The following is a 21,292-nucleotide window of genomic DNA, read 5'->3' on the forward strand; positions in this document are numbered from 1 at the left end:
GCAAAGGTAACATTGTAATCTGAGCGACTACTGTCCCAAATCGAGATAATTATGTTACCAGTGCTTCATTCCTGATGAAAGGTGGGACATTACTGAGTACAATTTTGGTACTAGTTGTAGCGAGAGGGGAGGCGGAGATGAAATGACCTTTTTCAGTTGATATTCCAGGAGAGACGATGTCATGTACTAAATGATCATCCGATATAAAAACAACTACTTGTTTGGTCATGCGAGAAGCTGCGCGGACTTTTTCAAACCCAACCAGTGTGTGTGGTCATATGGCAGCTTAGCTGCCGGGGTAGCTATCATTTCTTGAGGTGCGACTGTGTTGCTGATGCAGTGCCCCTCTACCCGTACACACACTGGAACTGGTAATCATTTTGCCGACCTCAGAAAGATGACAGGCTGAGGCAACCCCCTGGTGTATTAATTCAGTGGCCAACGGGGCTTGAACTCAGGACCCTAGGATCCCAAGCCACCACCCTAACCACTGAGCCAACACCAGGCTTCAAACCCAACCATATTACCAATGGCAGAAACAATGTCATCTACATTCTACACTGACCTGGTTAGGAGGAACGCACACGACGACATTTTTTCCTCATCAAGGTCTCATAGGCCACATAGCGGGAACTTGTCGACATTCTTTGATTTCAAGGAACGGAAGTAAGGGGAGGGGGTGAGGGAGGGAATGAGGGGAAGGGTCATATAACCGCTCAGACATGTGTCTCGCCATAGGAGACGCGAAACAAAAAACACACCCGTAATATAGGTAAACAGGAACGCACTCGATAACGGAGTAGGCTACCGGCTCGAAGCTTACCTATACCACAAGCTGTGGGCTCTCTGTCTCTCTCTCTCTCTCTCTCTCTCTCTCTCTCTCTCTCTCTCTCTCTCTCTCTCTCTCTCTCTCTCTCTCTCTCTCTCTCTCTCTCTCCCTCTCTCTCTCGTCTCAAAGAAGAAAAGGGGAAAGGTAAGGAAATGAAAAATATAAACACAAAACCGTTATGAACCACGCAGGGAAAAAGGGTGGGGGGGAGTAACGAACTCAACAGGGTGGGTGGAGGTGGGGAAGGAAGGGGACGGGGAAAGGAAGGGACAAGGAGAAAGGCGAGTCGAGAATAAGGGGGTGGGAGTGGAAAGTGGAGGGGGAAGAGGAAAAAATACGATGAAATATTAAACAACAGGGGAGAGAATAACACTGGACTCCACTCGAACTCACACCGCCGCCGTGACACAACGCACCACATGTCAGCAGGGGGCGCCAGAGAGAGAGAGAGAGAGAGAGAGAGAGAGAGAGAGAGAGAGAGAGAGAGAGAGAGAGAGAGAGATTTCATTCCTTTTTATTGAATGAAAAGAACCATTTCCACAAATGTAGACAGGTTAAAATAAAGATATGTACAAGCCATAAAATCCAAAAATACAAAAAAATGATGTGTATGTGTACATTGTACAGGTCGTTAAATTGTTATTTACATTCATGAAAAAAAAAACAATCAGAAAACAGCACGGAAATTCGAGGTTTATCTTTCGGACTCCATCAGTTAAACTGCACAAGGAGCACCATGTACACCATCGTTTTTGGAAATGCCCACAGTTATCACTAGAGAATTCCAGGTACACCCGGGATGACCTAAAAAATGACCGCAGCACCATTCACTGAAAGCAGACTCTTCCGAATTTTTCTCTTTCTGGATACATATTTAGCCAATTTTGCCTCAGAGATTAAATAGTTGGCTAAACAACATTCATCTTTACATCTACGTTTAATACTAAAACCAAATATAAAAGCACAATGTGTGAAAACCATTCCTAACCCTGAATGACGCGTGATAAAACAGTAAAAAAGTGGTGTCAATCTTGGGAACCCAACAAAAGCATGAAAAAGGGTTTCCTGGGCATCACAAGCAGAGCACTTTTTGAAGATATGTGGACACATTCGGTGTATTGAAACGTTCGAGGGTAAAATATGATGTGCCAACCACCACTGCAAGTCTCCGGTACGTTTATCGATGGGTGTCTTGTACATAGTAGACCACTGGATTTTTGTATGAGGTTTATCTTGGAGCATCCCTCTCCAGTGAGCTTGTGGTTCCGCAAGTTTAAGAGAAATGAGTGTCTTGACACACCACAAATACATGAAAAGTTTTTCGATTTTCATAAAAAGTAAAGCCACTAAAACAAACAAGGAAGTTGGGAAAAAGGGGAGAGGGCTGAGGTGAGGGTAAAGCAGCCTCTGTCTGTGCATCCTATTTTAAGCCAGATTTTCTAAAGACACCAATAATGGTAGAGAATATCTTCTCTATGTATCGGATGGACCAAACACCGGTAGTTATGGCAACGCCGGTAGCTCGTTTCCATCCGTGCGAAGAATCATCTCTAAAATGTTCAACTTTCGTGAGCCCGGAATCAATTAAACACTGCATAAAGGAATGGTCACTACAAACCCCTTCAAAGATGGGATTTAAGAAGATTGGTTCTTTTATAAACAAGGGGATGGATAACCACTGGCATCATGACGAACGGTGACCGCCTGCCAAGCTTCAAGCATACTTCTGTAGAAAATGGGGACCGACGTTACATCCACTCTCTCCAGGATCAGGAGAAACAGTTCTTGGCTATAACCAAGTTTTCTGGCGTGCTTGAGCAGAGCATTGGCAAAGACCTTCCATGAAGTATTGGTGTATTATAGTTTCCGAAGGGAAAGGGGATGGAAGGCCATCACTTTACAGGTGACGTCAACCAGTTCCTGTCCGCCTTCAACAGTTGACAAGCTGAGAACACCAGGCCAGAGCCAGTGTTTTCTTTCCCAGAAAAAATTAACAAAAATGCTTTGAATATTTTTTAGACTACCGGAAGGGGGTTGTAGTGCCATGAACCTATGCCATAGCATCGATGCAGCCAAATTCGTAATCACAATCCTTCTACTGCAATATGAAAGTTGTCTGAGCAGGCCCTTCCATTTCGAGAGTCGCTGATCAATTTTGAAGACCAATGAATCCCAGTTTTGTAACGTATAATTCTGAGTACCAAGAAAAACACCTAAATAGTAAATACCGCCAAAAGCCCATTCAAGGTCTCTTGGCAGGGTTGGAGGTGAAACATTTTGTAGACCCAAGTGGAGGGCCTTGCTTTTTTTCCATTTGATTTTGGTGGAACTTGCCAGACAAAGTTTTTTAGTTAACTGCACTAAGGCAGAGACATCGTTGTCTGAACAAACAACTGCACACAGATCATCTGCATAGGCAACATCTTTTACAGGATCGGCCATCAGATGAGGAATGAAAGCACGAAGCTACGCTTGCAAAGAATAAATGAGCAAAGGTTCAATGGAAAGGGAGTACAGTACATTAAAGGAAAGGTTGGCACAGTATATTATTAACTTTAATAAGACTATAAGTGTTTGTATACAAGAAACAAACAAAAGAAATAAACACGTCTCCAAATCCAAAACCCCGTAACACATAGAAAAGGTACCGGTGGTCGATGGTGTCGAAAACTTTTTGTTGATCTAAAAAAAAAACAATCCAGCATTCCTCTGTTCAATGTCACAAATGTCTATGATGTCACGCATGATGAAAATATTGTTGCGGTTCTCGGAACTGCATGCATACAACAGATAGGTGTCCCGAGACAGTTATGCCATTAATATACGTGTAGATAGACCCCTTCCTTTTGTTTAGGTGGAAAACAAGGGAGTGCGTTGCAATGGTCTTCCCTTAATATATATATATATATATATATATATATATATATATATATATATATATATATATATATATATATATATATATAATCCATAGATATGTAAATATATATATATATATATATAATCCATAGATATGTAAATATATATATATATATATATATATATATATATATATATATATATATCCATAGATATGTACATATATATATATATATATATATATATATATATATATATATATATATATATATATATATATATATATATATATACTGTATATATATTTGGGTGGTTGCGAGACTACCGTTATTCTCAGGTTTTCCGTCTGTCTGTATGTATGTAATGGACAGCTCTGGAGGCCAGAGGAGTCAACCGATTTTGATGAAACTTGACTGGTAGGTAGGTTCATACCAGGATCTAGTTGTATGCTTTTGAGCACGTTGCTATGGACGCCACTGTTGCCTAGCAACGGGACTTTGAATTTTTTGAAAAAATCCGAAAAATATTTATATTTATATATATATATATATATATATATATATATATATATATATATATATATATATATATATATATATATTTTCGAAAATCAAAAATCAGCTTCTGCGCTTTTATGCGCACTATAATCAACCTCTTTGTCAAAAAATTTCAGCCCGATCCGTCAAAAACTGTATGACTCGTCTGCAATTATATAGCGACCACCCATGTCACTTACCGACTTGTATATGTATATATGTATATATATATATATATATATATATATATATATATATGTATGTATATATATATATATATATATATATATATATATATATATATATATATATGTATGTATATATATATATATATATACACACCGGGCGTCGTGGTGTGCGCCTGTAATCCGGCCACTCGGAGGCTTGGGTTGGAGGATCGCTTGAGGACGGGAGCTCTGCACTGGGCCACGCTATGAGAGGGTGTAGGGCAGTCTGGAATCATTGCGAAACCCAATCCTTATCCCTGTGTCGTCAGAGGCGACCAGGGTTGCGTCAGGAAGGGCATCCGGCGTAAAACCTGTGCCAAATCAGTATGCGGATCATAACGGATGATCCGCTGTGGCAACCCCTAACGGGAGCAGCCGAAAGGTGAACAACAACATATATATATATATATATATATATATATATATATATATATATATATATATATATATATATATATATATATATATATATATACATATGTTCAACACATCACTGGGATCTATTGGGAGAAATAAACCTTACCTTCACCACCTCTACCCATAACTCACTCTTACCATACCATGTCATTTGTGGTTTTCATGAAAATAGCCATTAGCAGGACCAGGGCTATATCATCAAGAAATGTCAGTTCCTTGTTTTACTATTTTGGATTTTTGCATCTGTGCAGGCCGTTGCTGCAGTTGCAATCAGTAATGGGGGGACCAAAATGATATCTGCAGCAGATTCCAGAAATTATGGAAGTGGCTCTGAGGGATTCTGGCACATGAGCGCAAAAACGCTCCGACGTAATCGGTAATCACCCTCCAGGGCCCGTTGGGAAGTATTGTGCTTACAATTCTGGCTTGTGATGTCGGAAACTCTGCAGCAGGACTGGTTACTCAAAGCTGCGTTTGTGCGGTGCTTCTAACTTGTCTGCAGACTTTGCAATGTTGGGCGAAATGCCGACGTGGGTGTGCCTCTGTTACGATGGAGCAATTTGTTTGTGCTGAAGATGCGATAAAAGTTTATTTTTTTTTCATCGATTTGTGTTGGGGGGGGGAAATGCCCACATTATCTGCAATAGAAAGAGCCTTGCTGCCTGTGCCATGTGGTTCGGTCAAATACAGGGCTTTGTGGGCAATGGGGGAAGCAAGAGGGGTGGCTTAAAGCCACAAGTAGGCCATAAAAGTAATAAATTATCAAGGCTGGTGATTTATAAGTTTTAAGATTAAGTGTATGCTGAGTTGGGCCTTGCATTTCTTCTCATCATTACACAGTTCTGTGTCAATAGGGTAATTACCCTCCTTTAACTGTCCTCTCCTGGAGTGTGCATGGAGTATTGTGTGGTAGGTAAATGTTTGCACACTTGAGTAATGATCTGCACACTTGGAAAACATTTGTAAAAAGTTAACTCACTCAGTGAGGGTTTGTAATAATGTTCTCTCAGTGAAAATTAGTATGGTTTACTTGCTTGTGGTAAAACCTTGCAAGAGTTTGCACACTTATTAATGTCTTTTAAAGGCTTGCTCTCTTGGTGAAAGTTTGTAAACGTTTTCTTACTTGACAAGCATTTATAAAACATTTGCTTTATGGTTATGGTTTCCAAACATCATTATTGGTGAACTTTATAAATGCTTCACGGACACTTTATGAAAGTTTGCACAAACAGGGAAAAGTTTGAAAAAGCTTGCTTACTTATTAAAAGTTTATATGCGAAGTAGCCTGCAGCCTAATTGCAAATGTACCTTTTTAAAATCAGAAGTGCATTGAATATCACCTTTCATTTAGCCTGTGATGGTCATTTCTGTAATGGTGTGGATCTTATTATTAAAGCCAGAGAATCTGTCATTTTCAAAATGGTGACTTAAAAATCACTCTTTCAAGAGAGAGCAGCGCCCTCTTTTGCCTCGAAACTTAATATGATTGCTCAATGTAAAGTACAATGCAAATTTGACTTGATCTGAGCACAAAAGGTGTTGAAGAATCAGTATCTTGGAGAATCAGAAAGTAATTTACTAGAGTTATACTGTACATGCCAACATTGGATTCCTAAAACAAATTGAGATTTGCGGTCTGCTCTGACTTCATTTTCATCCAGGAACCACACAGAAATACTTTGCAAACAGTTGTTTAACAGTCATTTGCGCACAAAAGTCACATTGTCAGTACTGTTTTGTTCAGTCAGATGAAGAAGTACAAAAATCTTTGGCCTTTTTCACCGCAGACGACATCATTGGTTCAACGTACAATTACAACCACACACGGGTCACGAAAAATGGTGTTGAACTTTAAGTTTGAACGATTGTGATTGGTTGCTTTCATCCATTTATATAGCAACGTCAAAACAAATTAACCGATTTTTACTAAATGATTGCAAACATTTGCAGGCATTTTAAAGCTAACATCCAGCAGTCCAACTCCAGTCAAAAATTTACTTACACCGAAAAATAGGTCATCTGAATGTGGAGAATTCCAGAGAGTTTACTTACGATGGAGACAATTCCTCAAAACCAGATTCTCCAGGTAGAATCCATTGTGTTGGCATGTACAATATATATATATATATATATATATATATATATATATATATATATATATATATATATATATATATATACCAGTATATATAATTATACCAATGAGTACCACTATACTGGGCCGGTGTATACCCTGCTTAAAATAGGTGTACCATATGCCTGTGTCGTAAGAGGCGACCAGGGTTGCGTCAGGAAGGGCATCCGGCGTAAAACATGTGCCAAATCACTATGCGGATCATACGGATGATCCGCTGGGCGACCCTTAACGGGAGCAGCCGAAAGAAGAAGAAGAAGATATATATATATATATATATATATATATATATATATATATATAATTATTAATTATATATATATACATATATATTTGTAGTAATCTATTTATTTATTTAAATTTAAGAATAAACTCTGTTTATGACGTTTTTTTTCCAGCATGTTGCTGCTATCCAAAAGGAGTAAGCTGTGAATTTGTTCATTCACTTTCTATTTTCACTCCCCCTCTCCTCCCCAATCCTCAAACATACTTACTCCTGTGACACACCAGGCCTCTCCTCAAAACAGTGTCCCTCTCTGTCCGAGTCCTCCCAGCTCAGACGATCATTGCAGTTACCCTTTAATGCAGTGCCAGCCTATCACTACAACTCAGGTGAGAATGGTATGTGACGTAAGCACAACTCTTTAGTACAAGTCACAGTTACTCTGTCGTGTTTCATTGGTTAACCTGTGTCTTGTTTTTTTTTTATACTGGTACTGTGTCATTCCTCACTCACTCAAAATCAGATGACTTCCATTATTCACTAAACACAGCCAATCTGTTTGATATTTAGATGATGATATGAGGAAATGAATAGGTAATCAGGTATTCCTTAATGGCATTATTATGTCATGGCATATGTACTGCATCCTCCCAAGGGGAGGCGGTGGGAGGGAGCACATCACCTGACTGTACTATGCAGGTGGGAAGTTTTTGTACCACGTAAACATGATGATTGTTCTTGGTTGTTGACCTAATTTAAACATTTTTTTATTCACTCACATTTACAATTTTTTTATTGGAGCTACATAAAGACAAACCAAAAATATTGATGATTTAATGAATGGGACGCTAAATCGTAATTTGTTTTTATTTTATTACTTTGCTTTTATTCCGACAAAATTACTCTGAAATACCGACTTATACTCTAAAGCAGAGTGTAAATATGCCGTGACTGCAATGAGACCTTCCATCGTTTTGGTAATGTTACACCAAACAATATATACATATATATATATATATATATATATATATATATATATATATATATATATATATATATATATATATATATATATATATATATTCAGACTTGTGATGTAAATGAGCTTCACCAAGAAGTTTAAGTCTGATGAATGATATAAAGCTTTCTTATCTTCCTTTCCCTCTACTTCTCTGTTATAATACCTACTCATTGCTTATTTATTCAGTCCCGAGTTCGTGTGTTCAGCGTGCCGGACACTCGGATACAAGGTGCCTCGGGAAAACCGCTCGGAGGGACTGCAGCTGTGTCCAGGTCACTGAGCACGGGGCGGTGAGTGAAAGCGTGGCCTTGATAACAAGAGCTATTTAAAGCTATCGACTATGCTGTAACAGATCCATAATAATACACAAAAGTGTATCAAATATTTGCCCACAAAAGGCCATTTGGCAAATCATTCCTGTGCCACATCCAGGATATCACGTTGGCATAATGCATGTAAAAAGACTGAAAATGAGATTATAGAGGGGTATTGACTTACTAAATGATAAATGGTTGACTTATTAGTAATGTGTAAAGAAACTAGTTAAGCTGTTTGTGAAACATTAAATAAACAAATTGGGATGTATAAAATGAAAGCTCATGGAAGAGCTAAACAGAGAATTGGACTATAAATATAATTGGACTAAACAGAGAATTGGAACAGCCTTTGATGCGACCTCGAAAGTCGGGACGGGTAGGATTTGGCAGACGTGGGAAATGAGTGAAAATCCGGGGCTTGGGGAATTCTGGAGGGGGTTACTGCAATGAATGTGCTACATCTGCTTCCGTTTCCGGTCGACAATTCTCGTCCAAAGTTGAGATTCCTTTTTGCATTTACTTATGTTTATCGTAATCTGATTTGTTAATGTCTCATGTCTGTCCATACGTGTCTCGTTTTGTTTCTTCGTTTTTTTTTTTTATTACCCCTCTTTGTTGTCTTTCCTGTCCCATCTCCACTATTCCCTCAAAATCTTTCTTCTTCTTCTTCCTCCACTGTCTCTTTCTTCTGCCAATGTGGTTCATGGTTCATTCTCCATCACCCTCTGTCTTTCCTGGCTACTTAATTCCCTAACTTGTATTATGCCATGCACCAATTGCATGATCTTTCTGCCTGCTTTGAAAAATGGAAGTTGGCCATCACCACCACTCTCTGCCAGAAGGATACCAAAACCCATCTTCTAAAGTCAGACCAGTTGGCCTGCTTCCAGTTGTGTGCATGGTCATGCAATCCATAATTTTCACCAACATCAACTTGTTTTTCCTTTCGAATGACCTGATATCCAATCAAATTAGTTGGGAATTTGTCCCTTGTCACTCATTTCTGCATATGCTACTCTCCCAAAGATGGATGGAGGTCCTGAACTTGTAAGAGGTGGCCAGGGCAGTATCTCGAGACATACCATGACCATTCAACCTGGTTGACGTCCTGCCTTGCTTTCTAATCTCTCTGCCTATGGTATTCAAGTCTGTCTAAATCGAGGATTCCAGATTTACTCCATGCCTATGACCAGTGCATATCACTCAATGGAATATTCTCATCTGCTTTACAAGTCGAGGCAAGTATAGCCCAAGGCAGCACATTTGCTGTACATCCTTTTGTTCTACAACAATGACCTATCAATTTCTGTAATATCCTCTTTTTTAATTTTCGCAATGATAACACATTGCAACCAGTATCCCAGGTTGGTTCTCTATCACAGCAAAAGACTGTTATCCCATGCTCCCATCAAAACTGACAGTGGGAAAACCAGAAGTTACACCAACACCTGCAAATTAATTTTAATACAATTAAGTCTCATATATAGTATATGCTTACCGGGCGTAGTGGCGTGCGCCTGTAATCCGGCTACTCGGAGGATTGGGTTGGAGGATCGCTTGAGGACGGGGGCTCTGCACTGGGCAGGGTGTAGAGCAGCCTGGAATCATGGCGAAACCCAAATCCTGATCCCTGTGTCGTAAGAGGCGACCAGGGTTGCGTCAGGAAGGGCATCCGGCGTAAAACCTGTGCCAAATCAGTATGCGGATCATAACGGATGATCCGCTGTGGCGACCCCTCACGGGAGCAGCCGAAAGATGAACAACAACAACAACAACATATAGTATATGCTTACAAGCCTGGTGTTGGCGTAATGGTTAGGGTAGCGGCTTGGGATCCAAAAGGTCCTGAGTTCAAGCTCCGTTGGACGCTTAAATTAATACACACCATGAGGTTGACTCAGCCCGTCATCCTTCCGAGGTCGGCGAAGTGAGTACCATTGCACTGGGCCCGGTGTATACCCCGGTTGGAATCGGTGTACCATATCCCTGTGTCGTAAGAGGCGACCAGGGTTGCATCAGGAAGGGCATCCGGCGTAAAACCTATGCCAAATCATTATGCGGATCATAACGGATGATCCGCTGTGGCGACCCCTAACAGGAGCAGCTGAAAGAAGAAGAAGATATAGTATATGCTTACCTTGTTCCTCAAGAAAAACATCATCACAATCCACTCATACAGTTCTGTGATCAAGCTTTGGACGAAGTTCAGTTTCTCAAATTCCTGGGGCACACAATCACTCATGACCTCTTGGCCAAATCAAATCTACAATCTGGTCTCCAAAGCCAGGCAGAGATTGTGAATTTTCTATCAGGCTGTTTTCCTCAGCTTATATGTGGTAGGGCAGCAGAGTATTGCTCTCTCTTATGGGCTGGCACTCCTGTATGCCAGCTATCACTCATGGATGCCGTATCATTGGCATCACCCATCAAGAGATCAGGCAGATTGTCATTGTCTCTTATCCTAATATTGTCTGTCATATGTTCTTGCATTTTTACCCCTTTTTGGAAAAGTATGTGTGGGGGGGGGGGAGGGGGGAGATTGTATTGTGAAGAATTACCTCACTTTAATTTTTATGCCTCCATTGATGAAGTCGCCAGAGGCACTGTGTTTTTGGGTTGTACATCCATCTATATGTATGTCCCAACGTACGTACATCCGTCCGTGATAATTTTCTCTGTTTTCTCTGCAACCGCTTATCTGAGTGACACAATTTTCACCATAGGAGCAACTACTCATGTAGAATGTTTCAATGATAATTATGACGTTGTGAGTCACGCGGTGTGGCAGCCACGTCGGGAAAAATGGAAAAACCTTGGACCTTTGTATCTCCAAAACCGCTTCATTGAAAAAATTGAAACTTGGCACATGTCAAGTCCTCCTTATGGGGAATAACTGTGATTTTGTTTTGATGATGTCATATGTGGCTTTGTTATTACATCATAATTGCATAGGTCGAACGCTTTATCCGATTGGTACAAAAATTTTGAGGATCATCTCAGGCTAAATTGTATGGGGGGGGGGGGGAAATTGATGATGTGGTTCGGTCGTCACGTTGTTTTTGACAAAAAAAATTTTCAAAAAGCTTCTTCTCTGAAACGGCTGAACAGATTGAGGCGAAACCTTACAAGTATGATCGCCTATCCATGAGGATCAAAACGTTCTCCACCTATGTCGTCATTGGTCACATGGTTTGGGAGCTATTATGTTTTTTTTAAACAATAAACCTTTAAAAATCCTCTTCTCCAGAATGGCTTGACAGATCGAGGGGAACTTCACCCACATATTCCCGAAGCCTTGGGGATACCATGGTGTTCACAAATAATTAATAGGTTACAATCGTTACATGATCTGGCAGCCATATTGGATTCAACGAAAACCTTGAAAAAATTATTTATCTTGAACCACTTCATCAATTGACGCGAAATTTAAAAATTATGATCTAGTCGTTTTGGGGAATATATTTTAAATTTCAACCTGATCGGATGCATGTTCTGGCAGCCAGAATTATTTAATATTTTGAATCTGGGTTCGATTTTAATTAAACTTGGGACAATTATGTATAATGATGTAATAATGTGGACGGAGGCATATCTGACAACATCGCAATGTTGAAGAGTGCCCTTCTAGTTTACTTATTTGGTGGAGATCATGGTTGATGTGAGGTTATCACATGATGAATATGCAGGATTGAATTTTACTGCTTTTACTTTGCCTTGCATCTCCTCATTTATTACTTATAGGTGTTAGTAAAATTAAAATACCTGTATATCGCCAAAATTGACAACCCAATATTTAAAAATGACCCCTTTATTTCTCGAAGTTGGAGCATAAGAATGATTTTCAACCATATAATTGGTAACAAAAATTCACTCACTGGCCAAGTTCAAGCAAACCTTTTGTAACATAACATCGACTTCATGTCTCACAAAAACGATTGTTTTATGAACTTTCTTATCCAAAATGAAGATGAGGAATGGGCTACTTCAGCTTTGATGGGAAAAGGAGTCACTGCCCCCATCTGAATCAATGCTTTGTGTGCCATTCTGAACTCAAGCCTCATAATGTGTGGAACAAACGTTCAAATCCCCACGACCATATGTTAGTGTTTGTCCATTATCTACTAATGTCCTTGCAATTTAGGTCATTGGACACTGATGTCTTTTGATATCTTCTTTCTGAATGCGATATTTGTACATGCTCCACCAAGAGCCTCAGATCAATGTAAAAACATTATTTTTAGTTGTTAATGACCTTGGCAGTAATGGGTGTCCTGTGTATGTATGTACTGATACAGTATCTCACAAAAGTGAGTACACCCTTTACAAAAATGTACATATTTTGTTGTAACTTTTTTGTCAGATGTATTATAAACACAAGACTCAAAGAAATGATAGAGTAGACATTCTGTCATACATGTGCAGGCCCAAAACATTTATTCTGTGGAAACAATGTGGCCTACTGGGCATATCTGTGAAAAGGGGGGGGAAGGGGTGGCAACAAAAGTGAGTACACCCTATGTACTTTCTCACATCGAAGCGTTATTGTTTTCAGTATTTTGTATGTCCACCATTGTTTTTGAGCACAGCAGCTATTCTACTCGGTATGGACTTGACCAGTGTTCCACATGTCTTTGCTGGGATCCTGTTCCACTCCTCTGCAATGACTTCTCGAAGGTGCGTGATGTTGGACACCTTTTGTCCCTCAACCTTACATTTCAGGATGCCCCACAGGTGTTCTATTGGGTTTAGGTCAGGTGACATGCTTGGCCACTCCAACACATTGACCTTCCACTTCTTCAGAAAGACAGTTTTCTGCTTGGAACGATGCTTCCGATCGTTTTCGTGCTGAAATACAGCTCCTCTACCAAGTTTTCGCAGGAAGGGTAACATCTTCTCCTTCAGAATGTCACAGTACATCATAGAATCCATGTTTCCCTCGATGAACTTGAGCTCTCCAGTACCGGCAGCACTCATGCATCCCCAAACCATGACACCACCACCACCATGCTTGACAGTAGGGATAACGCACTTGTCTTGGTACTGCTCCCCAGGTCGCCACCAGACACGCTGCACTCCATCAGCTCCAAACAAATTGATCTTCGTTTCATCAGACCAGAGGACATGTTGCCAGTAGTCCAGGGCCTTGGATTGATGTGCTTCAGCAAACTGTTTGCGAGCTTTCTTGTGGCTCTGCTTCAGGTTTGCGCACTAACAGACTGGCCAGAAGCTGCAGAAATCTCTTCAGCAATCTTGGCGGCACTTTGTCATCTGTCTTGGAGGACTAGATTCTGAACTTGGCAAACAGTGTGTGCACTCATCTTTGCTGGTCTGCCCTGGCGAGCGCAACTCATTGATGTATGCTTCTTGGAGAACCTCTGGATGACCTTGGCCATGGTGTTGGGGCTTACTTTCAAAGAAGCACTGATCTTCTTGTATCCTTGGCCATCTTTATGTAGGGCAACGATTCGATCTTTGACATCTTTCGAGAGTTCTTTACCTTGAGGAGTCATGCTGCTTTCTCAATGGCGATTGGTGCAGTATTTCCTATGCAATTATTTTTTCAGCAAGCAGATAGACAATTACTGCATTGAGTACACTTCTTCACTTTTAACATACCAGGGAGGTTGCAGCACTATGGACATTGTGTGTATTGTTTGGTGCATATTTGTACCTTTAACACTCTTTGACTTAAATATGCAGAAAATTATGAAGATGGAAGCTGTTTTACCATGCTTGACTTCTTGTGCAGACAATAGCAGGGGTGTACTCACTTTTGTTGCCTCCTCTTTCAGAATTATTCATCATATGCCACATTGTTTTTGTACAATGGCAGTGTTGTGCCTGCATACATATTGCAGAATGTCTACTCTGTCATCAACTCTAAGGTTTTTTTTAGCACAGCTGCTTAAAAAGTTACACTGAAATATTTACATATTTGTGAGTGGTGTACTCACTTTTGTGAGATACTGTATAATCCAGAATGTATTGCTGTCTTAACGACACAGATTGAGTGATTAGTCTTACCTTGAGTCTTGTTACACATTGCAATTAGCTCATAACCTGCTGCTTAACCTGTTACATGGTATTTTCTGTCATCCCATACTGTCATCTTGTTCATCCCCTTTATAGGAGGAGCCGAGGAGATGCCAAGAAGTGCCGTAAAGTTTATGGGATGGAAAACAAAGATCTCTGGTGCACAGCCTGCCGTTGGAAGAAAGCCTGCCAGCGGTTCAATGATTGAATCATGAGGACCATAATGGAATGCCTCAACAAGATTGAGGATGATCACACATTTCTATAATCTCTCCGGAGCCTGCTTTCATGCTGCATTCTGATATGCTTGAGGCTGTGGACTTCTACTGTCTGCTTTGCTAAGTGTAGACACATCATTAGAATGGCCTCCCCTCTGTTGGACCGACTCGACTGCTCCCCATTTGGAACAGAAGATATTTTTGGGTGGCTGGCCATCGATTATGCCTCTTGTTTATCCGTATCATGCTTCTTGGAATTGTTTGCACGTTGTACAGAGGTTCTTCAACATCGTCTTATTTGCGGGTTGAGTCAGATACCCTTTATAAGAGGATCTGGTTTTCGAGAAAAAAAAACTTTTTTTTTTTGCACTGCTGTTTATTAACTTTATATACCATAACAGTACAAAGCACCTCTGTTTGATTTTTGCTCAAACAATGGTCAATGCGTTTGTAAACTTTTTTATATTGTGGTGGACTGAGACTTCTCCAGCTGCATCGGCCTTGTGTTTTTGACAATCCCCCAAATTTCTGCGTGTCTTATGCCAAACTGCAGACATTGTCAAAACATCAAAAAGTTAGTTTATTGTGTCAAATGTGACTGTCGTAGTTCCTCGATTCTCTTAGTCTGCCTTCGTATGAAAGCAATGGGGTTCATTAAAAACGGCTTGTGCCGTTACCTGCTGGTTACTGCAAACAATAGGTGGTAATTATTTTTATATATAATGCAGGCTGGTACCGTTCCTTCACAAACACTGCTTATTGTAGTTTTTGTTTTATTCCGCTTGCAAATACTTTTCTTAATTCAGAGATTTTTGACTGTTACCTGTTTATTGAAGCTTCAACATTAACAGAAATGGTCAACAAATCAACCTTGCAATCGATCTTCTTTTGCTTCAGAGCACTTCCCTTTTGATGATTGTATCCCCTTTAAATGCCGGGTGTTGCTTTTAAGGGGCAACACTCTGCAGTACAAAGAGCTCAAAAAAAACCAACAACATTCTATATGGTAATTAAAGATTTGATGCACTCATTACTAGGAACATGTATTGGGCCAAAAAAAAAAGTCTGTTTCCAGTTACGTGCTAAAAAAGTAAATAAATAAATGCGGTCGGTCAGGGAAAAAATTATTTTAGATCTTTTTTTCATGATGTAATGAATGTACCATTTGTTTGCTTAATGCTTGTACTTCCACATCAGTGTTGCATCATGTGCAGGGCTACAGATAGGCATTTGAGACTATTTTTGTTTATTGATGAAATTTAAGTTATGTGGTCAAACAGATTGTCATTCTAAAAAAAATATCCGATCAATTTGGTGCTTTGGTATTTTGGAACTGTTCACAAACGTTGCTTGCGATTGGCCAAAACAGAATGACATACTAAGATATGCTTTTAAAACACAGAACCGAACAGGATGTCATACAAGCAAAGAAAGCAGAAGATCATGCAAACTTTTGTTGTCATGAGCAAAACATTTGAAGGTGAGAATTGCCATCTCAAAAGCATGTGATAACTTGTAGAAATACCAATTATGCCCTCCATTCTGGCAGGCCCCTTACGCCCTCATAACCTCCCAAGATGGCCCGGTGGGGAATACAACATTTTTGACATAAAAGAGAATAATTTCAGAAAGAGCAAGCAGCGAGCTTTCAAAACACGCACATGCATTCTGCAGCCCGAGAAAAAAAATTTATCCCGCCACTTGTCATTCTTATTTTACATAATCAACTTTAAAGAAACTTTTGTAAAATGAACTTGAAACATTTTGTTGCAATAAAGATTCTCGTGAGGGGAGGCTCTCAGATGTAAATTAATCATTATTCCACAATGAAATATAAATTATACTGATTTGACATTTTTCTAAATTTAATCTCATATAGGTGGCACTTATATTTGATGCCAACCGCCAGGCAGCCACCATTTTTTGCTCCCATCAAAATGACATTTCCCTGATTGGCAGTGTTGTTGCATCGCATTGCTCAGTGTTTTTTGTAATTTTAATTTGTGTCTCCTGAATGGAGACAGTCGAAGGGAAGTAACTCGACATGGTGAAATATATCTAGCAAGTGAAATAGATTCCCGTTGACTGACCATATGCTGCTGTGTCATGCATGGCTATGCCCGCTCATACGCAGATCTACTGTCGTATTCATTGTACATTCTCAGATGGGTAATCTATATTCCCCACTGATGCTCTGCTTTGTTAATATGCTCTTTCTCGTTAATTTACAAGTGCATTGGTTTCCATGTAAATTGATTATTTTATTTTCTATAAAATGCAGTTATTTGAAAAGTATTAGGGGCAGTCACGAAATTGAAAAAAAATTATGTATCACCGTAAGTCTAAATATTGAGTTGCATGATTTATTTAAACTCAACCAGGTAACTGGAAACTGGCTTTTCTTTTGTTTTTGGCCTTGGGGTTGGTGCTTTGCGGTTTGGGGACAATGTTTTTGAGGTTTGTAAAGGCAATTTTTGAGGTCTGTTTAGGCTTGTAAAAGCATATGCATTAGTTATTTTATATATTTTTATTTGTTTTTCTTTTGGTGGTGGCAGCATTATTCGTAGTACGTGTTAACGATATCACAACAGGCTTTGAGTTGTAGATTTTCATGAGCTGTATGTTTGTTTTATCTTTACACCACCAGCATTGCAGAAGTCATCGTGGTTAATATGGAAATTGTTTTACCTCCCTAAACCCTTCCCATCTGTGATTAACATCCAAAATTTCATTGTTATTTTATGTTTTCAAATGCAGCGTAACATATTGATTGTTTGATAAGTCACCTACACAGGTAGCTGCCTCTGTTTCGCCTCATTCGGAGACAAAGTGTGATTTGTTCATTTTCGATGTCTTGTTTAATATGACTAGAATATAAGGCCCGTCGCTTTGCTGAAGGAAACACCAATCTTTGCTGTGATGGCTAATCAATAGGGCAAGAAGAAAAAGGATGCCTGAGAGTGTGGCGATAACCAGCATCGCAAGTTAGTGTTGCTGTTTCTCCACGTGTGCGTGGCGTTCCTTCCTGGGAGTTCCCTGAATCCACCGTAGTTTGATTTATTGAAATCCGTTAATCCGTTCTGAAGTTATACACGACCAACAGACAAACAGACACAGCTCCTTTTATAATATAGATATAGTTATGTTGAGCATCTGGGCACATGGGGAACCATCAGTATCCTTACTAGATAAAAATCAACAGCAGCAAGGGGCCATTGGTAACCACAACACCTGGGCCATATCACAGCCCTGGCGCTATTGCGTCCTCCATACGGACTCATAGTTGTTAAAAAAGAGATGGTAAAATTCAGCGAAATCATAATGAAGTTGATGTTAACACAAAGATAATGGTCTTCATCATCCACAATGAAGTACCCTATGACTAAAACATTAGACATTTTAAATTGCTCGTTGTTTGTTTGTTTGTTTGTTTTGCCAAAATAATGCTGGACTACATTTCATTTAGTGTTTGCTTTTTCACATTTAATTCACAAAACAAGGTGTGGAGGGTAATTTATGGGAATTGCTAGATTTCACTTCCTGCTCGAAAGTGAAAACCTGCAAATAGCAAAAAATATGGGGTTTTGGACTCCAGTCCTCTTCAAATTGTGTTCTGTTAACCTGTAGCGATGTGCCTTCAAATTTGGCATCACCAGCAAACGTACACTGACTGCTCTTAGGGATTTTGGTTTCAGAGGTACGAGTATTGTAGGGATTTTAAATAACTGATTATGTTACGTACTAGCCATAAGATTGAGAAGCATTTTTATCCGATTTATGATTTTTAGAGTTTTGGGGGTTGAGGACGGCAGGAGGATGGAGAGGGATTGTAAGGTCGAGGTCAGTGCCTTGCATCTATGCAGAATTTTTAATCCTGCTTTTAGGAGTCACAGCATTTCTAAAAGCACCAAAGATAGAAATTTGAAATCGGCGCTTTTTTTTCGATGTATTTTTGTACAATTAAATCAGTGCATGCTTTTCATCATCCTTAATCCTTTATATGCATTATCGTGTTGTATACTTTATGGTTTTTCTTTCTTCAGAACTTCTAAGGATCCGTTTTCCTGCATTCTGACATTGCCATGGAGAATCTTGGTGTTCAAAGAGCAAAAGTGAATGCTCAATAAACTGAGCACTCGACGATCAATGCCGGTAAATGGGTTGATGTATAAATAAATGTGAAATCCATGAAGAACTTGGAAGTTCTTATTTTTTAATCAACTTTCCAATAGACCCAATTTTTAAAAGTGATCGTCTGGAGTTTGCACCAGAAAAGGGTAAAATTTGAAATGTTTTGCATGTGAATTATTTTGCACAACCATTTAGAGTTGTCTTCCCTTCTATTTGGCATCCCACTCCCCCCCCCCCCCCAATTTATTACTACAGTGCCCTGCCAGAATAAAATTCACATTTCTGATTGTAAACAGACCTTATTTTAACAATTTGTAACAGGAACATTCAAATATACTACATATACTAGTAACTGGTAGTACTACATACATACATTGGTATATCCTTTGGCATCATACGGTTCTTGAACCCATGAAGGCATCAAATGAATGATTTTCTGTCGGACAGCTGGATTCAGATTTTGCTAAATGGGGAGTAGGTTTTGGTGCAGCTCTTGGGTATTACTTGGCTGAGGTCGGCCTTTGGCAGGTTGCGATCTGTATGTTCCCCGACGTGTTTGAGGGCATTCATGTCAGGACTCTGATGCACAGCCCACTCCATGTCTTCCAGGAATAGGTGGTTCTGGACGTATGACATGTGGCTCCCTCTTTCTCCACAGTAAATGTAACGTGTTCAAAAAAGAAAACCTTCCTTACCACTATAAAGTAAAGTTTGTTTACAATCAGGGGTGTTCATTTTATTCTGGCAGGGCATTGCACAATAGCACTCAACTGAAAAAGAGAAGAAAAAAAAAGAATCTAAAAGTAGTTTCTCACTTGTGCTGGGTTTTTTTTTAATGCATTTTCAAGTTTCTTTTCTTTTATTAAGACCTATCTGGGGAATTTTGTTTTTCATTTTTATTCTTAACAAGACCTGATTAGAAGGTGTGAAGAGAAAGTGTTACCCGCCTTGCATTAATGTGTAATGAGTCTAATAAAAGGAAATTTCTACATTTTTAACGATTTCTACCCTGTTGCCTCCATTCTGTCACGGATCCTATAGGTACAGGGACCATCCTTTTATGGACCTTTTTCCTGTTGCCAGTAATATTACTGTTGGATTTAACTCCAAGTTCGGATAACACACGGATTTTTACCTTTTTGTACTGCGTAAGCAATTGATGAGTGCCCGAGATTCATTGAAGAACGATTTTAAATGATCTTGTCGGCAAAGATTCGTTGATATTATAATTACCCTATTTTCTCATGTGTCCATGACTTTGTACCTGTACTGTGAAGCAAGTGATGCAGTGCTCAGAGGCTGTACGAACTCAGACTGGGTACTGTGGTCCGCTTGCCAAACTCCCTTATAAGAACTGTTGTAAATAGCTTTCTACTGTATCTTTGTATATGTACAGGCCTGCAGAGTAATGTTTGTGGTTTGCAGGAACGTGGGGGGTTTGCACTGCTCTTGCTTTGTGCGTTGTACACACGTGTGTACAAGTACAGAGATGATATGGCTTTTAAAAAGCATTCGCTCATTTGTTTTGTTGCTTTTTACCAATTTTCAGCTTTCCTGCACAAGCATTTGTGTATTTTACATCATATTCTCATTATATTCCTTTTTGTGTTTTTTTCCCCCCCCCAAAATGTTATTTTTCATGCAAGTATGTGCCATGTAATACAAAATGAAGTCTGAAATTGTGTGTGCTTTTTCATTTTTAAAATGAAAGTACAGTATACAGTTATTGAGGGCTGGCAGGATATAGCTTCGTGGTATGGGCACTCGGCTTTGAGTTGACTAGACTGGGTTCAAATCCACTCCCAGCTATAAACTGTCACCCTGGTGTTTTGCATGCAAGGTGATGAATCAATGTGTGCACCATCCATCCGACAAGCGTTAAGCCAGAGGACGCATTGGTCGTTGGTGGACATTAAAGATACCACGGCGTGTTCCACGAAGGGTACGTGAGTTATCGCCAGCACCCGAAACAAATTATAAACTTTGACCTAATTGACTGTGAACTCAGGAACTCCATCAGCAGCATGGATGCTCTGTCGAGACTCAAGAGTGTGGTGTACATTTGATTGATTGACATAAGTAATCAGAAGTAAAGTAATGAAAAATAAGTGCAAAAATGATAATGCTGAACAAATTTTGCGAAACTTGTTCTCGATTGCTGGAAGTGTAAATTGGAGGTTCAGCTCTTGCTGTTAGATGATTCCTCAACAAAACGTACTTTGGAACCATGTAGGAAAGTATTCTAAAGGAGTCTTATCGGATCTTCAAAGGTTATTTTTTACTATAACACTGTGTAGCCAATGTGAGTCTCATACGATGTCCTGCAGTGGCTAACATACTTTCTTAT

General features: G+C 39.6%; 1 protein-coding gene across 8 annotated transcripts in view; it reads left to right on the forward strand.

Moving 5' to 3' along the window:
- The window catches only part of LOC147020093 (zinc finger protein 704-like), a 134,481-nt gene extending 113,857 nt beyond the window's left edge, over nt 1-20,624 (forward strand). For 6 of the 8 annotated variants that reach the window (XM_085896673.1, XM_085896668.1, XM_085896671.1 and 3 more), the window contains 3 exons: nt 7,513-7,623; nt 8,433-8,536; nt 14,693-20,624. In XM_085896673.1, the coding sequence (XP_085752799.1) occupies nt 7,513-7,623; nt 8,433-8,536; nt 14,693-14,804 (327 nt within the window). In that variant the 3' untranslated portion in view covers nt 14,805-20,624. The remainder of the gene's footprint in view (nt 1-7,512; nt 7,624-8,432; nt 8,537-14,692) is intronic. The other 2 variants (XM_085896669.1, XM_085896676.1) reach the window with 1 other exon arrangement.
- Nucleotides 20,625-21,292: the final 668 nt, after the last annotated feature.

This window comes from Eptatretus burgeri, chromosome 9, assembly GCF_056783735.1.
Source record: "Eptatretus burgeri isolate ZD-2024b chromosome 9, Ebu_testis_v1, whole genome shotgun sequence".
NCBI classification, from domain to species: Eukaryota; Metazoa; Chordata; class Myxini; order Myxiniformes; family Myxinidae; genus Eptatretus; species Eptatretus burgeri.